Source organism: Lissotriton helveticus, chromosome 11 (genome assembly GCF_964261635.1).
Source record: "Lissotriton helveticus chromosome 11, aLisHel1.1, whole genome shotgun sequence".
NCBI lineage: Eukaryota > Metazoa > Chordata > Amphibia > Caudata > Salamandridae > Lissotriton > Lissotriton helveticus.
The window spans coordinates 816379744-816399931 of record NC_136072.1 but is presented as its reverse complement, the minus strand read 5'-3'; the positions used below and the strand labels follow the sequence as shown (position 1 = coordinate 816399931).

The window sequence follows — 20188 nt, the reverse complement described above, 5'->3', positions numbered from 1 at the left end:
GTGCGTGCTTCTGTAGCACATCTTTCTATTAAGGAAGTAGTTAGGCTCTCTCCTCTCGCCCCGGAAGCGATACCGTCTACCTTCTGCGGTTCCAGCGGTCGGTCGGACGTGCGGACATTACGCTGAAAAATGGCTTCAAGGTTACTCGTGAGGAGCGCGCTGCGGGCTCTGAGCCGTGGAACCGGGACAGCGCGTGTGCCCTTGGCAGCCAGGTCGATGTCTGCAGGAGGTAATACCATGGAAGCAAGGAGCGTGGTGTGGCAGGAATTCACCCTAAGATCCTGGAAGGATCGATTTGGCGTTCGGGCTAGATCTGCCGAGTTAGAACTGGGGAACCATGTTCGAGTCTCAGTTTCGGGTCAACATCTTGTGATTCTGAGCAAATCACTTACTTTCTCCCTGCTTTAAAAGCAAAAATGAATGTGACCTTGTGAATTGTGACTGGTGCTTGTGTAAAGCGCTTAAAAAGTCCATACCCTCGAGTTCACAATATATCAAAACAAATCTAAACGCTATTTAAACCTGTTAGACCATGTTCCGAGGAGGTGATGAGGTCATAAGGGGCATTAAGAGAAAGGTGGAGGAGGTGATGAGGTCTTAAGGGGCATTAAGAGAAAGCACGTCTGTGAACGATGGAGGCAAGAAAGGTCATAGCGCCCGGTCTGCCCGGAAAGGAAACGGACGTTACATTTCTATGTGAGAAACCATTCAACATTGGGGCGGTGGGGAACCTGTAGTGTTTATATAACCTGAAGCCCAGGAGGTCAGATGCCAACAGCCACGATTGGTCTTCGCGCTTCAAATTCAGTACAGTGAGCGCTACCATATTTGTCGCCACTGGCTCTTTATTTTTACTACTTATGCCCATTCCACATCTGCAACTGGCAAGTATTTTGTGTAAGCAACTGCATTACCCACACGAAGTCTATGTATAGGTTAGTGATAACAGGTAAAATGTGAGACAATTGTTCTACGTTAAATTTAGACCCGTTCTGAGTGATTAAATCTTTTTGCTCAATACCAAAATGCGGCTTTACTGCCTTTTAACAGTGAAACCTAAGGAAGTGCAGCTCCCTCACAGATACATTTTGGATACATTTTGGAAATTAGTGGGAAACTAATTGCCCACTGTTGGATTGCTTAGTCGTTGGTAATACAGCACATGTAGACTGTGGTACCTTAATGTCCAAGTCTGTTGCATTACCTCATATCTAGCACCAAGTTTTAAATGGCGTCCTTAAAAGTCACACCTGCTACTTGGTGTATGGTACTACATTGAACACAAAAGGTGACGGGAAGAATGGAAATCACCCGGGGTAGAATTCGAGCCCATTGTTCTTTTGCTTACCATTCCTCCTCATGTTGGCCCTAGCCATTTGTGAACTGGTGTTGAGTCAGTGCTTAATTTGTAAAAGGAAAAAAGTTAGTGCCAGGGCCATTCCATGACCGCCTTCCCCGCAACCAAGGCCCCCCCCCTAGGGCCAGTCCGCATACCGCCCAAGAAGGGAACATCCATAGTGTTGGGCTGCGGCGCTGGTGAGGTTGCAGCGGAGCTGCGAAGGACTGTCAGCGCTAAATGGCCAGATTGTCCATGGAAACTGCTTGGCAGATCTAAAACAGCAGAGGTCTCTCCTGGGCATTGTGTGCATTGCTGGCAGTGTGCATTGTTGGGCTGTGCGAGTCGGGCGGAGTGCTGGTGCACCCTGCTTTCCCTTGGTGTGGAGGAGACCGGATGAGCCTGTGACCACGATCCGCTTGAGAGAAGTGCAGATTTTCAGACCGGCAGCAACATAGCTGCTCGGTGTCTCGGGCAGACTCCCACCGCAGAGATGTGATATAAAAAGCGATTGAATGCAATTGTACGCCAGTGTATGCAAGTGACATTTAACCTACCAGGACTGTCTGACCTCATGATGGCATCTGGAATTCATTCGGACCATGGTTTCTCCCCCCTCCACCCAAATCTGACTATCTCTGAGTACTACTGATTTCCACCCTGCCAGCGAAGTCCGAGCACTGTACCAACGCCCGGTGGAGCTGCTCTATTCAGCTATTGAGGAGATCAGCCTTGGCTCATCCCCTGACCGTCACCTACCCAGCCGGACTCTGGGCACAATTTTTCTCCCTGTCTCGCCCACCCCCATCGTATTAATGTAACTATGCTTTTTCCTTGACTCCTATCTATATATCTGTTTCCATGTAGCACTTTCTCTCATTGTCTACTTCCTTTGCTCCTATCCCCTCTCTCCTGAATTTTTCCCCTTGCCCGCTACATCGCCTAGCCCCCCTTGTCCTTTTGTACCCTTTGACTAAGCACTCCTTCTCCCCTTGTTGGGGAAAGATCCAATATTTATATACTGGAGTCTCAGCGGCGTACCTGTTGAGAGTCCACATCGCCTAGGGAACCACACAGTTGAGGTATGGTATGGCACCCCTTGCCAAAGCACGCCCTCCCCCCTTTTTGGGGAAGGATCCAGTATGTAGGCCTTGGAGTCTCAGAGACCCCTCTGAGAGAGTCCACTGCGTTTAGGGAGCCTCTTGCAACAGAGATGGGGAAATGATACCACTTCCCCTGGGATCACAGTTTACTGGAATTTGGATGCAGCTCTGACTCGTCTACCGGTTTGTGTCCCGGTCACCCCCCTCCCCTCCTCTTCCCCTCCTCCATTCTCTCTACTTCCCCTGCTCTTACCCCCTCCTCTCCTGAATATCTCCCCTTGCCTGCTTTTTCCCTTGCGTATATGTCCTTTTTGTTTGTCTCGACCTTACTTGTCTCTGTTGCCAGGCTCTAATAACTGTAACCTTTTGTTACCATGTGACCTGCAATTATGGTCTGATACTCATGTAAAGAGCTCTGATACCTCCGGGTCTAGCCAGCGCAATATAAAACCTTTAAAATAAATTCTCAGGCCGCCATTACGTTTTGTTTAATTCACAAACAAATGTAAAAAAAATAATCTACATTTTAATAGGAAGGTTGGGGCTTTTCTAAATTCATTAAAGCCATTCATCATCCATACTGTATTCTGTTTGATGCAATTGCACTGCTCCTGTGAATCAATTGGGAGGATACTAACTTAATTTTTAGCCTCCAATTTCAAATTCCTTCACATTTACAGAACATTTTAAAGTCAATTTGCTTATTTATGTAAACATTACTAACTTTTTTACATTCCCCCTGAGTAAGCTTTGCCAACCCCCAGGGATCCCTGACCACAGGTTAAGTACCACTTCTCTAGGGCATAAATACCAAACCACTACAAACATAAGTAAAACCAAAAGGCCGGTATTTAATGTTGTAGGAAAGAAGGATCTGCATCTATGGTTATCCCCACCTTTTGCTTGATGTGATGTGATGCTGTTTTTGACTAGTCTGGGATCCTGCTAATCAGAAACCCAGCCTATCTGCTTTCCCCTAAAACTGTTGTGTATGTACTTGGGTACCCCTCAGATTGGATTCTGGGGTACCCTTGTCAGTCCCTAGTATATGGTACCCAGGGCATAGGTGCCCCAGAGGTCCCCCTTGGGTTGCAGCATGTGTACGTTGGTGCATGCACCACTTACGAAATATATAGGTTTACGAAATATATAGGTTTACTATATCTAAGGGTCACTGCACTTAAAACCTATAAGTTATCCCTATAGCAGGCCTTTACAATCCTAAGGGCAGGGTGCTTGGTTCTAGGTGAGAGGGTGCCACTGCATGAGTAAGACACCCTGCAAACTACGGAGTCCATTCTCCTGGGTTGTTAGTGAAGCAGCCATATACTAGTATAGAATGGCATTACGCGACCTCGTGATGACCATCTCAAATAGCTGCAAAAACCCTTTCGTATTTGATGTCAAACATGTTGGAACCATACCCCCCATACCGGTAACTGGTGTGGGAGGTATGATTCTACCCACCAGGAAGGCCCTCCGTTGCGTCTCTGTGTTCCTGGTACCAGCCTTCTAGTTCCAGACAGCACAAAATGGTTGCTGCTGACCAGAGACACATTTCTGCCCTCCTGCTGCTGAGCCAAGCTCGAGCAGGGGAAGGCAGGACAGTAGGTATCCTGTCACAGGGAGGTGGAACCACGTCCCAGACAGGATTTAGTGTATTAAGACTGAGGGGGTGCGCTTGCCAGTGACTGAAAGTCTGCATGAGGGGCACATTTGGTGTCCCTGTGCATAGTCCAGTTCAACCCAGTCCTGGGAGCCATTGGCTCCCGCTCTGCCGCAAAACTGGACTAAGTAGTAGCCACCCCTCCAGACCCTCCCCTGGGAGTGTCCCTTGAATCTTTCCAGCCCTCTCCCTATGGTTCTTAAGGGCTTACCTGGTTGTAGGACCCAAGATTCAGAACTGAAACCACTGCACTTAAACCGTCCGGGCACTTTGGACTTCATTTGGGCTTGATTTCTTCTCCCTCTGTCTGCTGCATCGTCTGTGACTGTTCAGCGTACGGGATCCGTGCAGGATCTTTGGAACATTCAAGAAACCTGAAGATAATCTCTCTTGGAGCCACTCCCCTGCATTCGCAGACACTGCAACACTGCTGACTAGTCTGCTGATCCAGAGCTCCCTCGGACTCCGAAGGGTTCAGCAACACTGGAGGTGAGTTCCTATGTCCCTTGAGGCCCGAGCTGCCCTCTCACTCAGTTTGAGGTCAGAATCCCACGTGGGGGTTGCAATACCCAAACCCCTGTGCCCAGTGTGCTTGTTGGCAATTCTGCAACAAGTGCATTGGGCTCTGAGTAGCCCAACCTCTGGCAACTTCTGCTGCAAAGATATTCAACCACTTCGCACAGAGAGCTCTGTGGCATGTTTTTTTTTTTCTTCGTTTTTTTTTTTTTTTTTTTTAGCTGCTCGAGGTGCTCTTACGAATCCTGTGCCTCTGGCCTGTGGGCCTGATTGAGGGTCAGCCTTGTTTCTTTTGGGCTCCTCTAATTGCTTGGGGCCTGCCCTGACTCCCCTGTGTGCGGCAAGTCTCCTGGACCTTGCTGGTCCGAATCGTACACTTCCTTGACCTCCTGGGCAGGTTGCCTTTGCCAAGGCTTGTTGGTGCTACCGCCGGACACCGACCCCTCCACACTAGACATCCTTCGTGGGACAAGTCATATCCGGCTCCTGGTAGTCATTGACGTTGTCTGGTCACTGCAGCTGCAGAGTCACGGTCCTGGTCAACTATCCTGAAGCAGCCGACTTAGGTCGGCATTCGTCTACCGAGCCCCTGGTCACTTTCTGGTGACCCAGACTCTGTTCCCTCTGCTTTCAGGTACTCCATGGCAAGAATCCACGTTTGGATTCCAACGGACACTTTCTCCACTTCAAGTAGCGACGCTTTCTCAAAGTTCTCCATTGGGTTCAACAGCGGTTTCCGACTACACTTCACATGTATGCACCCGGCTTCCCTAGGATAGGTAACTTGGGTACTTCATTATCCTCGGGTGGGGTGGCTCTCCAACCTCTTGTCTTCCACTGTGTTACTTTGAAGACCACTGTGAAGGGTCATTAAACTTTAAAAATTCAACGCGACTTGTACAGAGCACGCAGTCGTGTTCTCACACTGGACACGCACTCTGAGTCCCTATCTTCTCAATATGGGTTGTTCCTTGGGGTCCCACCAATTCTACGTCCTCTCGACATTGTCCTGACTCGAGTCGTGGTTCTTATACCACTTTCTTAGTATATGGTTTGGTCCCAAACAAAAATACTTCTGAGATGAGCCACTGGAGGTTCCACTATACTAAGTGCCACCTTCCTGTTCTTGACACAGTGGAAAACAGGATTCCCTTTACATTCCAACAATTGGTTTGGCCTCTAAGAAAAGGTCTTGGGCTAGGTAACCTTGGCTTGTGGAGTTCATGTTAGAGTGGAAAATCATCTTGATTTTTGATAAGTCCGTACTCCTTTAAAAAAAAGAATTTATGACTTGACAGGTGCCAACTTTGTGATCAACCTAGGAGCTTGATTTGAATCCCCTAACCTCCATCCTTGATTTGCTTAGAAGACTACAGTCCTGGTTATCTGCCATTGTGCTCAAAATAGGTAGTGCCCTAGGTCATCTTTGCGCCGTATAAGGATCCTGTAATTGAGTCACTGGTCTCCAAAACAAGTCCTTTTATATCAGGTATTGGTGTTACGTCGCCCAAAGGCCACTTATTTTAATACCAGTTTAGAGGAGAGATAGGTACATCCTGAATGAAGAAGGGTTGACTTGGTGATTTTACATAATGAGGAAGTCTTCGACTCAAAGACGTTTTGAATGTATTGTCCGGAACAGGTGTGGTAATTTGCATACCATAGTAGATGTTCCATGATCTTAACAAAAGTTTAGCGTCCTTGCTATTTATCACTTCTCTCTTACATGAGTTAGTTCTATTGGTGTGAAGAAGCTGAGCACCCAAATTTGACTTGGTGCATATTTTGAGACTTTTACACATGCTTGTTGCGCTGTGCCATCTTTAAACTATGCCAATCCTGCTTAGTTTGAGGTCCTGTTCAATTAACACGGAACATCTGCGTTCCAAACAGTCTTCCTTCCTCTTTTTGTCCTTTCAACCTACTTCCAGTTTCTGGTGGAAACCAGGGTGAACCCCATTGGTAATCCTGGAAAGGTATATATTTCTGAAAAGTAGACCATTCTGAATTCAGCAAGGGGCCATATGTATGGATCATCTGTTGAAATACAGAAATATTGAAAATGAGTAGGGGAAAAAACAGCCATTTGTGACAATGTTTTAAATCTGTAACTTTGTCATGATGGCTGATTTACAAAAGCAGTGCACCATTACGTTTGCTAGACCCTTTTGGTTGTGGGGATATATAGTGTTTGTAGGTTCTCCAAGAACTCTAGGTACGCAGAGAGAGCAACTGAGCTGCACCGTACAATTGTTACCCATTGTATACAGAGTATAGACCAATGTATATGGTGAAAAATAAATATCACGGTATGTAGACCCGGAGGTATCAAAGCGCTTTACATGAGTATCAGACCATATTGCAGGTTACATTGTTACCAAAGGTTACACAGTTATTAGAGCCTGGCAACATAGACAAGTAAGGTCGAGACAAACAAAAAGGACATATACGTAAGGGAAAAAGGGGGCATGGGGAGGTATTCAGGAGAGGAGGGGGTAAGAGCAGGGGAAGTAGGGAGAATGGAGGAGGAGAAGTGGAGGGGAGGGTGATAGAACACTGCATGGAAAGAGGGGGGTGGGGTGACTGGGACACAAACCGGTAGACGAGTCCGAGCTGAACCTATGTATTTCTGAAAAGTGCTAAAAATATGGCATTTAGGAGCAGTAGTTATTTGTACGTCTCTGAATTTGTGGGTACCCATACAAGCATATGATTAGTGGGTATTTTCCAAAATGTCGTCTTTTTTTAAATACTGGCTTACATTTGGAAGGTAGAAATACAGCAAAATCCAATTGGTAATCTCAAATATTTATTCTATGGCTCCATGTGTCTTCTGATTAAAAAAATGATACCACATTTGTATAGGTAGGCCTAGTGCCTGCAACAGGAAATGACCCAAAACACAATTTGGACACATCACATCTTTCCACTTGTGCGTTGGTCTTAGTGCCTGCAATTCCAGAAGCTTCAGTTTCAGAAATGTAAGGAAAATGCATACTTTCAGGCACAGCTTGAGGTTTGCAGGGCATTGTGGGAATGAAAATAGTCTGGGATTCTCACAAGGCACACTATCCTTAAGTCTCCTGGCTGTCTAATTTCCAAAAATATCTATGGTTGGTAGGTTTCCATGGGTGGCAGCCAAGCCCAGTCCAAAATCCAGCAGCTACCCCCTGTTGCTGATCTCTCCACATAGCACTTTAGGGCCTTTTTTATCGGTCTCTTGGCCCACCAACAAAAGTGAGGTACCATTTTTTATTAGAAGACTTGGGGAATGTTGTTTGTAGGAAATGTGTGGCTCCCCGCAGATTCCGGAAGTAAATGTGTGTTAGTCAAAGTTTGAGGTTTGTGGGGTATTGTGGGTAAGAAAATGGGGTAGGATGCATGCGAAGCACACCAATCACAGTGGACTCCCCAATGCCTAGTTTTCAGAACTGTCTGGGTCTGGTAGGTTTTTCCAGGTGGCAGTTTACTCAAGCCCAAACCGTGTGCTGTTTACCATTGCAGGTGGGACAATATTGGGAGTTGGCAAGACTCTCCTGACCAATACGTAAAAACAACACTCAAAATAATCAAATGTCCTCTCGCTTGCTATTGGGATGGGATGCTTAGTACACAAAGGAGCAGAAAGACTGAGGGTTTAGGTGTGAGGGCGGGTCCTTATGTTAAGAAGGACAAGACTCGCCCCTTAATTCAAAATAAACAAAATTCCCTGGCCTCCAGTGGGTTTTTGCACCCAGTGGGCAGATTGGTATAATAACCTCCCCCGCCCCACCCCAATCTGCCTGCCTGGGGGGCGGGGGGGGGGGGGGGGGGGGAGAGACTGCTGCTTCATATATTTGAGGTGGGGGCATATCCATGTGCATGCTGGGTAGCCTCTACCCATATATTTTGTATAACTAAAACATCCCTGAGATCTAGTGTGCTGGGGGGCAGAAAGACTACATTGCCAAAGGGGAGCACAAGCTCTTTTTTTTTCTTTCTTTCTTTCCCCAAGGGGCCGCTCCGCCTATGTCTAGTGGGTGGATCCCTGCTTGGGGCTCACTCCCCTGTGGTGATTTTCCCAGGCTGTGATCCGCTGGGTAGAGGTAACATTGGAAAGGAGGGATTCTCCCCTTTCCAACGATGCCTCTACCATAAGAATCAGTGCTCCCCGAGTACTGATTAAATGAAAGTAAAACCAGCTCCTCGGCTCTTTTACTTTCTCTTTTACTGCAATGACATCAGCATGCCCTGCACATATTTTCTTTTTTTTGTGTAATTTGTTTTTACTGCAGTGACAAATGGGCTGCTCTTTCTGAGGACTCTCTAAAATGCAGGGCACCAGGGGAGCCTTTAAGTTCCTCCCCTGTGTCGGCCAATGGCTGACACCCGCACCCAGGAGGTAGTGTGGCTAACAGCCGCACTTAAAAGCTCAACTGCTTTTTTACTGGTCAACCTATAGTGTATATTAAAGCTTCATGTTGTATGGTGGCTTGTTTTATGTAGAGCATGCTTTCTAAGAGGCTTTCCTTGTCTCAATTTAACAGACTACCTAAGATTAGTAGGAGTACTTTAGCTAGACCTTCTGCGATGGTGACCTGTTCTTAGTAGTAGGTCTCACTTTCACTGCTTTGGAAACGTTTTGGGGGAATTACAGTTTCTATTTATTTATTTGTTAAGCTTGTAGAGCGTGACAGCTACCCAAAAGGTTTTCCCGACGCTAGAAGAGACAAAGAGCCGCAAGACACAGAATGCTAAGGAATTATTGATTAAATAGCCAGGTTTTAATGGCTTTACGGAATCAGACGTAACAATTCTCAGAACGAATGGCAAGAGGGAGGGAATTCCAAAGTCTGGGGCCTAAAAAGGAGAAAGATCTGCCACCCATTCTTGACAGTCTATATTTGGGCACGCAGAAAATGACTTGTGATGAAGAACGGAGGGAACGTGCAGGAGAATAGGTTTTGACAAGAGATTGCAAATAGCTAGGCACACTCCCAGTCTTGATTTTGTGCATGTAGGTCAAGGCTTTAAATTTAGCTCGGCTCTCCACTTTAAGCCAGTGAAGGTCTCGGAGGCGCCCCGCGATGTGATCAGTTTTATGACAGCCGCAGAGCAAACGTGCAGCAACATTTTGAACTAATTGGAGGCATCTCGTGACTGCCTTGGTAGCCCCCAGGTAGAGTATGTTTCCATAGTCCAACCAAGAGGTTATCAAAGCGTTTATTACAGACCTCTGGGTGTCAGTTGGCAACATCCAAAAGACTTTCCTCAGCCAGCGCAGTATAGTGAAGCAAATGGCAGCCACTTTGTTAGCCTGACATTGCATTGTTAGACCATTATCTATAGTCACTCCCAGATTGCGCACGTGCTCAGATGGAGAAGGAAGGGGGCCCATTTCAGAAGGCCAATGCTTAGAGCTCCAAAGGTCTTGTTTTTGCCCAATGACCAGGACTTCAGTCTTCCCTTCATTCAGTTTAAGCAGGTTAAGGTTCATCCAATTGGAGATTTCCTTAAGACCTGACTGAAGGCGGGAGGTGGAGGCCTGGTCAGATTGTGATAGGGAAAAGACAATTTGAGAGTCGTCAGCATAGGTAAACAAAGTAAGCCCTACACGTTCCGCAATGTATGCTAAAGGGGTGACATAGAGATTGAAAAGGAGAGGGCTAAGAATAGAGCCTTGGGGTACTCCGTAGGGTGACGAGTAGATTTTAGAGGTAGTCGAATGAGAGAAAATCTGGAAGGTCCGGTCAGTCAGGAAAGATGCTAACCATTCAAGGGCTTTGCCCTCGCTGCAAGGGATCTGAGAAGTATGTTGCGGGAGACAGTATTGAAAGCTGCACTGAGATAGAGTAAGATCAGTACAGCTGTGTCTCCTCTATCTAACAGATGCCGGAGGTTCTCAGTAACACCAAGGAGCGTAGTTTCCGCGGAGAAACCGGGACGGAAACCGGACTGGGAGAAATGCAATAAGTTATTGGTGGCAATGAACTGAGCTAGATGATGATGAATATGTCTCTCCATAACTTTAGAGAAGGCTGGCAACAAGGAAATAGGACGAAAATTGGAGAGGACTTTGGGGTCAGCAGTGGGCTTTTTCAATAGGGGAGTCATCATAGCATGCTTCCAGCAGGCTGGGACTATAGCATTTTTTTTAGTGAAAGATTAAGTGTTGTGTAGATCATGGAGAGCTGCGGGGTATCCAGTAAGCGGAGTATCGGAATGAGAAGAGGATCAGTAGGTGAACCCGATTTTAAATTACACAGAATCTCATGGAGAGTTATAGGATGGAGGTCGGGCCATGAAAGTAGAGGAGCATGAGTAGGGATAGGAAGATGACTTATATCCCTCAGACTAGTGGCTGATGTTGGAGAAGAACTGCCACAATTCTGATCAGATATATCTTCATACATTTTTTCATTTTTTGTGGTAAAAAACTGTGCAAGTTCATCACATTGGTTGCTATTAAGGGGTGGGGGTTTGGCTGTGGTGCGAGAGCCAGCGAGGTCTTTAACCAAACCAAAGAGTACTTTGGATTTGTTTGCTGCTTCTGTAATAGTTTTAGCAACATAGTTGGCCCTAGTCAGGGCACAAGCTTTATGGTAACGCTTCAGCTCACTTTTATAGACTGAACCTGCCATAGGGGAATAGTCCTTTCTCCAAGTACGTTCTAGTTTTTTACAATTGGACATTTTTCTGCTTTTAATAATTCATTGAACCAAGGTGCGGGAGTTTTATGGGTTGCCAATTTCTTATGGGAATAAGTAAGGCGGATGTTATTCGCCTCAAGAAGCCAAGAATTAGTTTTAGAGGCTGCTGTTTCCACATCATCCAACTTGAACAAGTCAGTGGGAAGATGTGTATCTAGGACGTTCCTAATGGAAACGATATCAAGTTTTTTCCAGTCTCTTTTTCTGATGGTTAGTGGAACACTAAGACGAGGCACTACGTCAGTAGGAGTAAAATTTAAATCTAATAAGAAAATGGTCAGACCAATGAACAGGTAATGCAGGAAGACAATGCAAATGGGGAAGATTAGAGAAAATGGGGTCTAGAAAGTGCCCACCTCTGTGCGTGGGTCCGCAATTATGTATTGTAATATTCATGGCCGCAAGATCGGCAATTAGATTTTTGCCAGCAGTGTTCTTACAATCTTCCAAATGTATATTCAAGTCACCCGCAATCAGAAAATTGCTGGAATTCATGAATATGGAGGCTATGTAGTCTGTAAATTGTGACGACCAGGCATTTACAGAGCCGGGAGGGCGATAGACCAATAGTCCCGAAAGGGTGACCTTTGGATGAAGGGCAAGTTTGAAATGTGCTGCCTCACAATTGCCTAGAGGAATAGGTTCGAGCAGACATTGAAAAATGTTCTTAAATATAATGGCAATGCCTCCACCAATTTTATTGGGTCTATCGCTCCTAACAATAGTATAGTTGGAGAGCAGCGCTCCGGCAATGTCCGGGCCAGAGCTATCATTAAGCCATGTTTCTGTAATAAACAAGGCGTCGGGTAGCTCATCAACAAGAAGATCAAAGATCTCTCGTTTATGCTTGGATAAGGAACGGCAGTTTAGGCTGAGGAAGGTGAAAGTAGGCTTTGCAGAAGAAATAATACGCGGTTCACAACATTGACACAACTGAGGAACATCCAGGAAGAATGTGCAGTGGGGGCAAGACCGAGGGAATTGATTGTTCATATCAAAAGTAAAGCAGCCCTGCTTCGTTATAGGTCTGTGCGCATACAACTGAACTGCAGAATATGTAGACCGTGCCATTAGATTTTGACCAGGGGGAATGGCCCTTAGGCCCGTTTGGGGCCGCCGGCGCGTCCGCTGTGCGGCCGGGTGATGGTAGTCATTTATACAGGACAAGGGCAGGAGGGTCCAAACAGCTAGTCCGCAACCCTGAAACTAGCACCAAGATGGTGGCTTACCCCCAATACATCCCGCGACAGCGCCTAATCGGCTGTGAGGGATCAATGGTGGAGAAGCGGTAAGTAGGCGTAGTCCAAATAACAATTTTAAAAGCAAAGTGAGAAAACAGTGCCTAGCTTTCCCGGCTTCTGCCTCAGGAAAGTGCTCTGTGTCAGATCAGTGCGCGAGAGACAGTGCACGATTTAAATACCAGCAAGGGCGGGAGGGTCCAAACAGCTAGTCCGCAATCCTGAATCTAGCACCAAGATGGCGGCTTACCCCCAATACATCCCGCGACCGGGCCTAATCGGCTGTGAGGGATCAATGGTGGAGAAGCGGTAAGTAGGCGTAGTGCAAATAACAATTTTAAAAGCAAAGTGAGAAAACCGTGCCTAGCTTTCCCGGCTTCCGCCTCAGGAAAGTGCTCTGTCACACTGTTTGCTCTTCTTGAAATACATTCATTAGCTACCCTGCTTAAAGACTGTGCAGTAGATATGATTTGCTGTCTGTTATTAACCAAGTGAATGGCCACTTTGTTAAGCAACAGTTGCTTAACAGACATCCATACAATATTAAAACCGCTGTTTCTCTTGATTAGGTATTCCCACAGATGAGGAGCAAGCCACAGGACTGGAGAGGAAGGTCTTGAAGGCTTTGGAGAAGGGCAAGGTATGTATTAGTTCCATGGTTCAGCTGACCCAGACCACATTATACACTAAAACTGCCGGTGCCCAATGCATTTTTTGGGACCCAACTGCATCACATTAACAAGAGTGAAGTTGTGTTTTTATTAGCAGTTTCTTATAATCTAGATAGATGAAAGTTAAAATATACTTTCATAGTATGTTTTGTAGCTCTATAGTAATCAATGTACATACTAAAGACTCCCACAATACCAGCAAATATGTAGCACTTGTAATGTCAGCACTGTTACAATGAAAGGACATGTTTTTTATTTGATTAAGAACAACTTTACTAACAGGACTGTTTATGGTGCGTAAAGGCACCAAACTTACACAGTGAATGGAGTAAATAGTTGACAGTTCAACTGATAGTCACAGTTTAGGCAAATACATTTTAAAACACTATGTACATTTTAGTGTCAACAGTGCCAAGGGTTCGCTGCCCCATCTCATTAGTGGTCTTTGGTTTAGTTTTGAATTTTCTCAATGAACCAGAGGTGACCTATTTAATAGGTTTTGGAGCTGTTGTAGAATTAGGCCTGGACAGGTTATGCAAAATAGTTATTCCTTGATTTCAGCTCCTGCCTGAGGGAGCATTCACCCTAATGTGAGCCTATATAAAGTCGTTGAGCTTCAGCAGAAATAGCTTAGTAAAAGCCATTGACAAAGTGACAATTGGCCTCTTGGAAACCTTTTGCACACCCCAACAAACTGCTACAGCTGACCCATCTCCCTGCTCCCATTCCCTGCCAAAGTCCTTGAGAAGACCATCAACCAACAACTCGCCAAGCACCTGGAACCGAGCCACCTTCTCGACTCCTCCCAATCCGGCGTCTTCACTAACCACAGCACCAAGACAGCCCTGATCGTGGCCCCCAACGACATCCGTGCCCACGTAGATTGTGGAGAAACAGTGGTTGTCATCCTTCTTGTCCTATTGACAGCTTTTGACATAGTCTCCCACCACTCGCTCACCGCAAGGCTGCACAGCATCGGCATTTAAGGAGCCGCTCTCAAAAGGATCGCCTCCTTCCTCACAGGAACAACACAAAAAGTCTGCCTCCCAACCCAAATAAATCATCTGCGTAGTACCCCCAAGACTCATCCCCACCCTCTTTAACACCTACATTGCCCCATTGGCCGTCATCGTCCGGTCACACAGGCTCAACATAATCTCATACACTAACGACACACGACTCCTCCTCTCCCTCTCAAAGGACCACACCGCACCACCACCACCACCATGCACAAAAACCTCGGCTCCGCCCTCAACAGCAAGCTAACCAGGACATCCCAGGTCAACACAGTCTACACCGCAGAGCTCAAGATGCACCATCACTAAAGTCCTCATTACCAGCCGACTGGACTACGGTAACGTTCTCTACTCTGGAATTGCAGCTCACCTCCTCCATGGACTTCAGGTCATACAGAATGTCCCTTGACGAGCCCACTTCCTCTCCTCAACTCAAGGAACTCCACTGGCTTCCAATGCAATAGAGATGCTGGTTCAAGCTACTAACCCACGTATACAAAGTCCTTCACAACCGCAGCTCTGTCTACATCGAGCACCATCTGAACACACACCAGACAGCTCTGCTCCACCCCCCACCATTCTCTCCCCCCCTGTATCCGCCATTGCAGAAGTGCTGGACTCTCCATCACAGCAAAGACATGGAAGGATGTGCCTCTACATTTCCAGACCGCCCTCATACTACCAGAGTTATGAAAATGATTGAAGAACTGGCTCTTCCACTGGACCCCACAAGTGCCTGGATACCCTCACGAGTGACAAGCCGTGCTTTAGATTTGGTTGATTGTCTGCAGAAGCATCTTGGGTAAGATTGGTGGCCAGATAGGATTTTTTAATTGGATTAGGTTAACCTTTTTTTTTTATAACGGGCAACTATCCAACCAGAGGGTATTTTGGTGCTGAAGTATAAAACCAAAAACTCATAAATAGGGCTCCCTGTTTTCTGTTTTGACTGATTTTTACATATAAATAAAGACTGAAAGCACTGTCTTTCCTGATTGTATTTATTTTTAAAGCAGAAAAATGCAGATAATTTGGCTTCTTTTGAGTGACTCAACATGCTGAGATCAATGGCTTTCAGGCCAATAGCTATACATAATGGCAGCGTCGGGAGCTGCAAAGCTAAATGAGATATGCTTACATTACTGCATATCTCAACATGTATATGTGCTATTATACTTTTTTTTTTAATGTGGGTTTGATATTTTATTATTTGTAGCTGTGTAATGTGCTAAAACCTGGCAGGCATCAAAGTATGAGTGCAAGTTTATCTGTTAAATACAGAAATATAAGCGTTATCATCTCATCTGTTCACAAAACACAAATTAAATATGGATAGATACCAATAAGATGGCCAAAAAATAAATATGGATAAAACCATCAAAAATTTTAAAAAAATAAATATAAAACCAGGAGCCTACTTATAAACCACACACACATACCAGACTGGGAGATACTTAAGCAGGAATACGGAAATAGATGCCATCAAACTATTCCATAGCTTCAGCAGGCTTGACTCTTGGCATATTAAAAGAAAGAAGGTGTGTGTTCCATTTTATTCTAGCCACCACAGAAAAGGCCAGACTACACAGAGACCTGTGATGGAAAGTGAGGAAACTCAAAAAGATGTTTGCCCCTAAAACCCAGAGAGCACTTGAGATAGTAGCACTTAATACAATAAAAGAAGGGGAAAGGTCTAAAGTCATATAAAACTTTGTGCACAAGACAAAGCGATTTAAATCCATTATGTTCTTTAACCAGCAACCAGTGCAAAGTAGCCCAGGACAGAGGAAAAGTGATCCCATTACTTTCAATACAGTGCTAATCTGGAGAAAACATTTAGCACAAGTTGCACTTTACGAACTGCACATTGGGCTAGATCTAGGTAGACTTGGTTATAGTAGTTCAGTTGCACGTAGATGAAGCATTCAAAATATTCAATTTGCGAGGGGAAAAATTACCAGTAAAGACAATGGTTTAGAGGAAGGAAGTGAAAGAATCCAGAGCTGACACGGTGAATGCTATGGAAGTTAAATCCCTTCTGAGTCAAATTTCATACCAGCAATTCTTACACAATTGATGGGAAGAGGCTTTGGACCCATGGAGAGAAGCCAACATAGCAATCCTTAAAAATAAAAGTGGGGCTCGCAGGCTGTAAAATCTGTCTTCTCTCTAGTTAACTTCAGTTAATGCACATTCCTCTGGTTACCCTAGCGCAACAGTCATGCAGCTTTGAGGCATGGCTAGTAATCTCACCCAATATAATTTGAATGTTATCTGCATATATAAAAAGGCCAAGGCCAAACACTGAATTGGGTACGCCAAAGAAATCTAATAGAGATCGGAAAATGAGGGTTAGAATGGAACCTAGGCTGGTCCCCAGGATAACGACCAGACAGATTAGATGCAGGAGGAAAAAGCAACTTGTAAAGTTCTGTTGCATTAAAAGTCTGTGAATCACGATAGTGCCTTCTCTGTGACACCAAGGTCAACAAGTCGGGATAGAGTGAAATTAAGGCTGCTGGGAGACGATAGCACAGTTCATTCAGTGCAGTCACAACAACCATCTAAGTCTTTTGGAACACATCCTGATGATGGAGGCAATGAGAACCGTCCTTGGCTGGGTCTGCTCCAATAGCCAGAGACATTTTTGGAGAGTAAATGGAAGGATGGGTGGGATAGAAAAGCACATCGGCGAGAGCAGCGTGGAACAGGTAAAAGCACACAGATGAGAGAGCAACACAGAGCTCAGTGAGAGAGAGAAGTACACAAGGGAGACAGCTAAAAAACGCATGTACTGACATGGAGTGCCTAAACTAAAGAAGAAGTTCCCCAAAAGTCAGCAGTAACTGTAAAGAGGCTGTGCTAAAGGAGGAGTAACACAAGACTGAGCAACTTTGAATAAGAAGCAAGCAAATGCGTGACGATTGCACCAAGCGGTGAGCAGGTTTTATAAGCCAGCCCAGGTAGGCTCTCAGTAAGTCCAGATGGCGGTGCCTTTGTACAAAGGCGTGACCAACTCTGCGGTCCACCCTCACTGTCTCTGCCACAAGATCAAAACATTCTAGTTATTTATATACAATTCAGTACACACTTAATGGAGCATATTAGAAACAATGACCGAGATACAGATTAAACCATCATTTAGAGTTGTCCAAACCGATGAAGCTTCTCCACCCAGAAACTGGTATAAAATAAAGTGTAAAAAAAAATTCATATTAGAGTAACATTCCCACTCTGACTCTTAGGGGCTATTTGGTATTGAGTTTATAAGTATTTAGCACACAATATTGTATTTAAACTGTGAAAGACAGATGCCCACAGGTTGGAAGGTATTACAAACTACGTCAAAGGAAAGGTGGTGGCCTCAGGAGAGGGTAGGTTCTTTTGATAACTCTTCGACAGCATAGTGAAAGAAGTAGACAGACCACTGTTAAACTACTAATAAAATGATCACCCTGATCAAGCCCTGCAGCTGTTTATAGATGGAAATACCCGCTGTTCAGATTCCTCGCTGTTCAACTCTACATGTTAGATTTTACAAAGTACTTGGGTTGCTCAAGCACTATCTTGCTACCTATATGGCCAGGTACTCGCCTTTCTGGCATTTCGTTCTGTGGAGGAGGGCATGCTATTTGATTTTCCTTAGTGCCGCAATTAGATGTGTTGCTCTTTCTCTCCAGGATCCATACAGTATCCTGAAACCACCTCATTATGCTGGGACAAAGGAGGACCCTCACATCGTCCCTTCCATCAACAAGAAAAGGATTGTAGGCTGCATTTGTAAGTTTTACAAGCTTGAGTTTTCTGGAGTGGCATGGACCTCTTCAATTGGCTTTCTGCTTTGTTAATACTCTTCTGTCAACCAATAAATGGGAAATTTAAATGTGTTCGACTCCTTGGAGGCTTCCACGTATAGAAATTTCATCAATTATAGCATTTAGAATATCAGTTCTGAGAATTGTTTTGCTTGACTATAAAATTGATCCGCATGGGCTGAAAATTCGTTCCGCTCGTGTAATTGGCGGATTTTTGGCAATTTCGCGGTCCGCGAATCGCACGAAATTGCCAAACAATTTGCAAGTTCGCAATTTTTTTTTGTTTGTTCGCGCTTCAAAAATACAATCTCGAGCACGCTGCGTTGACTTACCTTGGTTCTGAGTTTGCCGAGTTGTTTTCCTCCCGCAAACAAGATTGCCGCGCCCAAAAACGAGCGCATGGGTAAGTTCGCGGTAGCCGCGCTGGAAAAAAACCCGCGAACACGCAAAAATAAAAAAATCCGCAAGTTCGCACATATTCACGGATTCTGCGGACCGAGAATTCGCTTTCGCGTACCACGAATTTGCACATTTCGCCCATACTTATAGACCAACATTGAGATCCAGTTGATTTAATTATTCTTGAGTAAGAGCTATCCAGAGAAATAATCTGAGCTTGACAGTGTTTTGGGTTGCTGAGCTGCTAGTAATTTACCGTTATTATGAGGTCTCCTTTGAAAGGTGTTTAGACTGATTACTTTGCATTCAAATTACATAGAGGGATTACCATTTACTTGGGCCCAGGCGAAATTCCTGTTGCATCTGTATAGTCTCAAATAATTTTGTGTTAAGCTTGTTGTGTAAAATTCTTGAACTGGGATAATTGGCAGCAAATTCTTAGCATGGGAATGACTAGCGGCTGTTTGCAATCCTTACCGTCTCTTCTTGCATCTTCCTCCTCCTGTTGCACGCCGCACACCCGTTTGTTGCTTGGCCCGTTGCTCCTGCGTTGTTGCTGCTTGGTTCGTCCCTTACCCCCTTACACACATTGTTGCTGTTTGCCCTGCTCCTCCTTACCCCTCATGTTTTTGCTTGACATTTTCTGTAGAAGTTTACAACTGTTCACTGTGCGTAACTGTGATAGTCTGTCATAGTCAATGTTTATACTTGTATTCTTGCTGAACAGGCTGGTGGTCATTTCTTCGCTTGTCAATGGCTCTGCCTGCTTGAAGTTAACGAATGTCAATATTTGATTTTGGCTCTTCTTCTGTGTTCCTTTCATGGTATTTAATGATCTTTCTTTCTTACACCACAGGTGAGGAGGACAACACCAGTGTCATCTGGTTTTGGCTTCATGAAGGAGAGCCCCAACGCTGCCCGTCTTGTGGTGCCCATTACAAGCTGGTCCCCCATGAGCTCCCTCACTAGTTTGTATGTCGCTTTGGCTGTAAGGGCATTTTGGGGCTCAGGACTCCCACTTGTTATCAGTCTGCCACGTGTGGTGTAATTTATCTTTTCCAGTTGAAATCTCTAATAAAGAGCTGCTGCGATCGGCATTCTCTCTACTACTTGTTTGGGCTTTTTGTTTCACTGCCTGGTATTAGCTGGGTTTTATTCTTGGGAGAATGGAGAAAGGAGTGCTGCACAGGGAACAGCCTGATTAATTGTGCAATGGGCATTTAAGAACATACATGGTACATACATAGAAGACCTGGTAAAAAGTTTAATTGGGAACACCTGTCAGCCGATCCAATGTATTTGTAGAGAATTTAAAGGCATTCATACAGAATGTGATGAATCTGCAACCGATTTACTTTTTTGGGAGTAGTTAATAATTTTAGTACATTAACAATGTTTAAAGTAACGCTAAATCATCATATAGGCATTGGGGGTGTAGATATCTCCCCACAAAAACATAGGTTGAATTTGTGGGTAGACTACGTTGAGAAACTAGATCTGCTTTATTTGTATAGTCTCCTAGAGAAGGCTTTGGCTATGTCATCAAATGTAGCCAGTAATCCTATTATTGCAAGAAACGTAGATATCAAGTGTTCACTTAAGGAGGCCTTACTCCGAACCCGCTTGTGTGCAGCTAGCACCTACATTTTACAGCACTGATCAGCAGCAACAACAAAATCTTCAGAATACAAAAACAATCTGATACATGACCGCAACCGTTTCATTAACTCTAAACAGCT

At 45.0% G+C, this 20188-nt stretch overlaps 1 protein-coding gene across 1 annotated transcript; it reads left to right on the top strand.

Moving 5' to 3' along the window:
- The first annotated feature begins 33 nt into the window (after positions 1–33).
- On the top strand, positions 34–19555 carry COX5B (cytochrome c oxidase subunit 5B). The gene is made up of 4 exons (XM_078666958.1): positions 34–229; positions 13118–13188; positions 17916–18015; positions 19306–19555. The coding sequence occupies exons 1-4, from the start codon at positions 130–132 to the stop codon at positions 19416–19418; spliced, it is 384 nt and encodes a 127-aa protein (XP_078523084.1). The 5' UTR covers positions 34–129; the 3' UTR covers positions 19419–19555.
- Positions 19556–20188: the final 633 nt, after the last annotated feature.

Excerpts from the sequence above, each read along its gene's own strand:
- COX5B (XM_078666958.1), top strand. The coding sequence starts at position 130 with ATGGCTTCAAGGTTACTCGTGAGGAGCGCGCTGCGGGCTCTGAGCCGT. Across the intron at positions 230-13,117 it reads CAGGTCGATGTCTGCAGGAG|GTATTCCCACAGATGAGGAG; the intron begins GTAATACCATGG and ends TCTCTTGATTAG. Across the intron at positions 18,016-19,305 it reads AAGGATTGTAGGCTGCATTT|GTGAGGAGGACAACACCAGT; the intron begins GTAAGTTTTACA and ends CTTACACCACAG.